Consider the following 6,000-nt stretch of genomic DNA (forward strand, 5'->3'; position numbering starts at 1 on the left):
GGATGGGAGAAGGAGGGAGATGAAGAATACAGGGAAAACAATTACAAGAATTGCTGAGGGTGTGGATGAACTTTACTTTGTCTGTCTGTTCTCATCTTGTTCTTTCTTTGTTTCTGTCCAGGTTTGTCACTGTGTTGTGGTGTTATGAATTGACTGACAAAAATTGTGAAAAACTTAATAGTTAACTGGCATTTAAATCCCACCAAAACATTGTCCTTTAGATCTTTCCAACTCTGTCCTTTCCAATAATTAAAATATAAATAAATAGAGAGTAAAGTATTGATAATTAACCTGTAGGCTGTATTTTAATCTAACTGGGCCTGTGCAGAGGCTGACTACTTTACATACTGCTGAGTATTTTGATTTATAACAAGGCATTGTATTTTACCTTTTTATCTCATGTAGTGTATGTAAAATCCAGCCCAGTCATCCTTGAGTTTACCTTCATATTGGAGGATTTTGCAGCAATTTACATACAATGTCAATATTTAGTGCAGAAAGTAGTGCTCTTTATGTAGCAAAGCTGAAAGTAAATGCACCTTTAACTTTTATGCCAGAGACAGAGTAGTAATTAATGGTGGCTTTTTTTTACCATAACTGGGCTTTTCCTAACCATAGCCATACAAACAGTTGAAAAAAAGTTAAATGCAAGACTAGTGAGATTCTTCTAACTGAACCGTTTTTTTTTTTAATGAAATGACTACAGCTTATTAACTGGGATAACCACATCCCAAAAACACAAACAAAATCTCATGCACCCATGTTTACCATTTTATGAATAATAATGAATACAATGCTAAATTGAGATTTTTTTGTGTTTTATGAGTGCCTCTATCCCAGATCAAAAAATGAAAATGGACAGTTAGTGAAATTATTTTCTGCAAACTAACCAGTATCTACACTTTTCAGATAAATGTAGAGCAAAAGTAGAAAATCAAAATATACATGTGCATTTGTACCTCAAAGTTGTACTGAACTGCAGTACTTGAGTAAATTAACTTACTCACCTTCTACCTGTTACAGTGTCATTTTTCTTTTCTATTTGCAGCATACAACGTCGACTGTCCTTGCAGCTGCCCATCCTGCACCATGCCTACTTACCTTCCATAGGAGGGGTTGATGCCAGCTGCACCAGCCCCAACGGCAGCCCTGGTTCCAGCCCACGGCACAGACACATGCCCCCCTCCTACCGGGTAATGGTCTCTGGCCTGTGAGCTTCGTTCACTCCCCCACCTGGCTCTTTGCAGAGGAGACATATATGGTTCTTTTTTTCTACAACAAATAGACTGATATCATCAGCGTATGTGCGTATTTTGTCTCAGAACAAGGAGGACAGGGGGAGAAGAGAGTGAGGCGGGTCCGAGTTTCACTCTTCGTACCTCTTCACCCCAGCCTCTCTTGAGAACTGAAACCCTCAGTCAGGAAGGGGTGAGAGGAGACAGAGTGGGCACTGGATGACCCTTACAAACTCCCATGATTCACAGCAGTGTCCCCTTGTTCATCTGCTCCCCTTTGCCTAGGCATATACACATATGCATAGTCAACCAAACACAAGCATACACAAAGACACACACAAACACACACATGCACAAACACACTGACACCCCAATAGCAGAGCAGCAGTGGACCAGCCCTGACCTGACCTGTAGCCTTATCTGCTTCAGAGGGGATTGTCTGTTTTTGTTCCTTATCTGTTGTGTGTACGTGCTCGCGGCTATGTGTGAGCTTGTCATCTAACTTGAGTATTTCACTGCTTCAGTGACTGGGTGCCGGTGTGGAATTTACAGAACTCATCAAAGGAATCATCCAATTTACTCCCCCGTACCCTTCCCAACCTTGTGGAGACATGTAAATATCATAATTTCTGACTTTGATGTACTGTAAGCTTTGTATATGCTGTGGATGGACAATTAAAGGGTTCTGAGTGTGGAGCTTGTAACAGAGGCAGGTAGTCATGAAAATTTCAAATGAAAGCTTAAAAAAACAGCATCCAACAAAGAATTAGACATCTGTATGAAAGTGATATTAATTGGTTCATGTAACTTTACTGCTCAGTTGCAGTGTGTTGATAAATTTGCTTATGGGCAGCAAAGTAAGATACATCAAAGCCTTTGAGTCACAAAACATGAAAAGGTACCAGGGGCCCATTCCTCTGACTTACAATACATGGCTCTTTTTTCCACTTTGCTCAATTTGCACCACTGGTTTTCATCAAAGACTTCACATCAGACTTTGCATAGGCCTTTCATATTTTACAACTTGCTTAATATGTCTTCGGAAAGCATGTTATAAAGAATATCGATGCTATGCCTTTAAACAGGTCTCCAAGGCTGCATATGTTAGACAATAGAGCTAAAAGACTCCACAAGAGTGTTCCACAGTTGTTTTATGTGTGTTATATGCCAAGAAATGCACACATACAGATATACACTGAAAATGCAAGAGAGCACCTTATGAGCTCTGGTGCTTTTCAGACAAGGCATTAGGAACGGGCCTGGTCATATTGATCCCCACAGAGTGGTGTCAATTGACTGTTAAGATGTCCATCTGATCTAGCCCTCACAGCTAAACAGCGCAGTTTAGGGCAATGGGGTTCACGTCAAAGGCTAAAGGGTACAAGACTCCAAAATGAAAGAAATACAACTCAAGAAGTGATGGTGGAAAGGATGTAGGTCTACCAGTTCCACAACTAGCTTGGATTAAATGGTAGACCTGAATTTCCACAAACTGTAGTGAAAACAATGAACACATGGGAGCCTCGAGTAATAAGCTTTCAGTTCCAAGACGGTGATGACACCACTGCTGGTCACAGTGATAGAGCATAAAGCACAGACACAGGGCTTCTTTCACAGATAATATTGAGTGTCATGAAAAATCACTTCACACTTAGCAACAGTGAACATACCTCAGTTGCTATGGAAATGTAGTTCAGTGCCGTAGAACTCAGCCCAAGAAGGCTGCACTGAGCAAAATGGTCATCGACACAATGTCGTCTTTTTTTTCTTTTCTTTTTTTCTTTTGTAAAACTGTCCTCACGCAGGAGAAAAGCAAACAGGGACTCCAGAACTAAAAAGGACTTTTTATCGAGTGTGAGAGGGTTTGTTCTCAGCATATGTTTCACCATTGGTGTCTTGGTTTTTAGTTTTTAAGGCGTTTGTTGAGCGCTGTGCCTGTTGTCTTATATTGTAGCCTGCCGGACCCACAGTACATAATAGGGTGATAATGGCGCTGACCCAGCAAACTACAACATTGGCCACACATCTGTAAATTGTACTTGTAATAGATTTATTTAAATTCAATGCCTCAATGCATGGGACAGTGTGGGAGATCCTTGACAGCTCCACTTCAGCTGGAGTGGGATTTCCTCCGCAAGCTGGTGTCTGATCATAAATACTGTTAATCAGTCTTTAGTTGAAAGGCCAGTGGAGGATACAGAGATGAAGTGGGAGACAGGCTGGCAAAGATCCACCTGTTATCGGACATATCAGGGTGACTTCCTGTGAGAGCTCCTCCCCCTTCCAGCCCCTGCTAAGCACAGGAGCAGGGAAACCCCGAGCACAGACCTCCAAGGAGTCACGGCTTCTCCTGCACCTTTGCCAACCAGAGAATCACAGTCACTTGTCGAAGTGAGTGAGAGACATTGTCAGAGGGTTGGTTCTTCCTTCAGGAGAAGTGGAACCAACCGCACATTTTATATATTACATTATATGTGATTGTGTACAATTTGCTGATACCCTGATGATGGTGTCCATGTATGGAATATTTGGTATTTGGCTTTCTCAAGACGGCATGAAATAAAAATGTATAATTCACAGAGTTACCTCTGTTTTTGCAACTGTCATGACAAATCCACTCTGTTGTTACATCTACAGTCTGATTTTACGTATTTTTCCTTACAAAACATGGATTTAAGTTCTTTTAACCTGTTGATCAGCTCACACATGTCAATGCCAAGATTCTCAGTGGACAAACTCAACATGATCATATCGACTATGCTACTGGTTTAGCAGTTATTCACTGAGGGCAATAATGTGAAGGTGGTAGCAAATGATCAATCCTAATAACCCACTCCTGGCATTTACCAAATTACAAAATGACTTTTCTTTTTTAAGTCCATCCAAAATGCCAAATGCAGATCATCAGGTATTGTTCTAGTTTTTTAAAATGTGCCCTGGTTTTTCTTTTATTATGATTCTTTTTTTCTTTTTTTTTTTCAACATGGATGAAAAATTGTTCAAATGCAATCGTGGTAGGTCAAGGGCTCATAATTCCTGTAATAAATAACATCATGCTGATGGTTTGTATTTGCCACAGGTCTTTTTACCTTTTTAGTTTCAAGATCAAAGTGACATATACAGTACATATATAATTATATCTTTGTATGTGTCATCATCAGGGTTTCTGGAGAGCACGAAACATACATGTCCAAAAATATAACAATATAACATAAGTGGAAAAACACACAGGTCCATACTGTTACTGTTCTGTCAGTTTGATATGTGCTATCACATGGAGTTGAGTTCCGTTAAGAGTTTAAAATGGTAAACAAAACCTATGTTAAATGCAACATGTTCAAGAGGGGCAATAACTTGTTTTCTGTTAACAGAAAGAATAGAGAAATATATATATGTATATGTAAAATATCTTTAAGTACATTCTCATTTTTACGTAGGAAATATTTCACAAATACGCCACAAGGATACTTGGAAGTCGTTTTTTTAATTTACAGTATCTGTAACTATGTTATGTACAGATGAGGTATAGATATGAAAAAGTTGTATAAAATAAGTATCACATTTGGAACACCTGAACATTTTTGGAGCCATTAGTTGTTATGGGGGGATTTGAATAACATTCTTCTTTTATTGTCTGAATGTTATGGACAGCCTTTACTTTTCACATCATCGTTAAATAAAGTGAGACTGAAAATAACGCAATGTTTGTTTCATCTGCAAGAAGTGTTTGATGTACAGTAGTACAGTCATTTCATTCATGTGGTTCTCCATCATATAATGTTGATATAAAGGCAGTCAAGCAATAAGAAATTGGTCGGCAATTTGTGCTTTTAAAGTAGCTAAAGGTGTCATCAGCAAAATGTAGCTCCTTAGGTGCATACAGTCGCAAAAAAAAGTGTGTGGTCACCCTATAATCCAGTCTGTCTCAGATGAAGTGAAGCCACACTGCTCGTCATGGATCGATTATGAGACAACAGGATCAGATATGTGAAAGGCCTTCCACCAATTTTTGATTCTCTCTGTGGTGGTTTATTGTGTCATAATCGTTTGGTGTCTCTTTCTAGTTGTTTGTTTGCATCTCTCTGTAGTTGTTTGGCATTTCTTTGTAGTTGTTTTTTGTGTCTCATACCTCTTTGTCATCATTTTGAGTCTCTTTGTAGTTGTTTGGTGACACTTAGTAGTCATTTTGAGTCTTATTTAGTCATTGTTTTGAGTGTCTTTGTAGTTATTTGGTGTCTCTTTGTAATGTTTGTTTTGTTTTGCTTGTAAAACGTTAGTAAGGACTTAGACGCTGTGGTAAGTAGACATTTGCTATATTGCTTCGATGAACTGGCTATCAAAAGTTAGATGGCTAATGTAAGTTAAGCCACAGTTGCTTACCTGTCCAAGTGTAGAGTGTGCAGTGGGTAGTTCAGAGGACTTTGGAGTTTTGACTGCTTCCAACAAAACAGACTGGGGCAGTGTTTGTTTAGAAAACTTGAAATCTCCACAGCCATTGAGGTAACAAAGTGACATTTATCAGGAACATTGTTGCTAATATTGTATATAATTTGTGCAAAGAAACAATCAGATATTACATAAGAATTGTATCTTTAAATGAAACATTTACAGTAGGCCTTTTTCACAACAGATATTTTGACTTGTCATAGTGGGAAAAACACAGGTGTTACTAATGACATTAACTCCATTTTATTCAAGTGTCCCAGTAAGCCATGACTGTGACCATGAACGAAAATGCACAAACCAGAACCCTGACACTGAACCA

The 6,000-nt window shown here is 39.0% G+C and overlaps 1 protein-coding gene across 1 annotated transcript in view; it reads left to right on the plus strand.

The window, feature by feature from the left end:
* Positions 1 to 4,932, plus strand: part of gabbr2 (gamma-aminobutyric acid (GABA) B receptor, 2) — a 194,025-nt gene extending 189,093 nt beyond the window's left edge. The window contains exon 19 of the mRNA XM_067613227.1: positions 1,049 to 4,932. Within this exon, the coding sequence (XP_067469328.1) occupies positions 1,049 to 1,214 (166 nt within the window). The 3' untranslated portion in view covers positions 1,215 to 4,932. The remainder of the gene's footprint in view (positions 1 to 1,048) is intronic.
* The last annotated feature ends 1,068 nt before the right edge of the window (positions 4,933 to 6,000 follow it).

The sequence above is a fragment of the Thunnus thynnus genome, chromosome 15 (assembly GCF_963924715.1).
Source record: "Thunnus thynnus chromosome 15, fThuThy2.1, whole genome shotgun sequence".
NCBI lineage: Eukaryota > Metazoa > Chordata > Actinopteri > Scombriformes > Scombridae > Thunnus > Thunnus thynnus.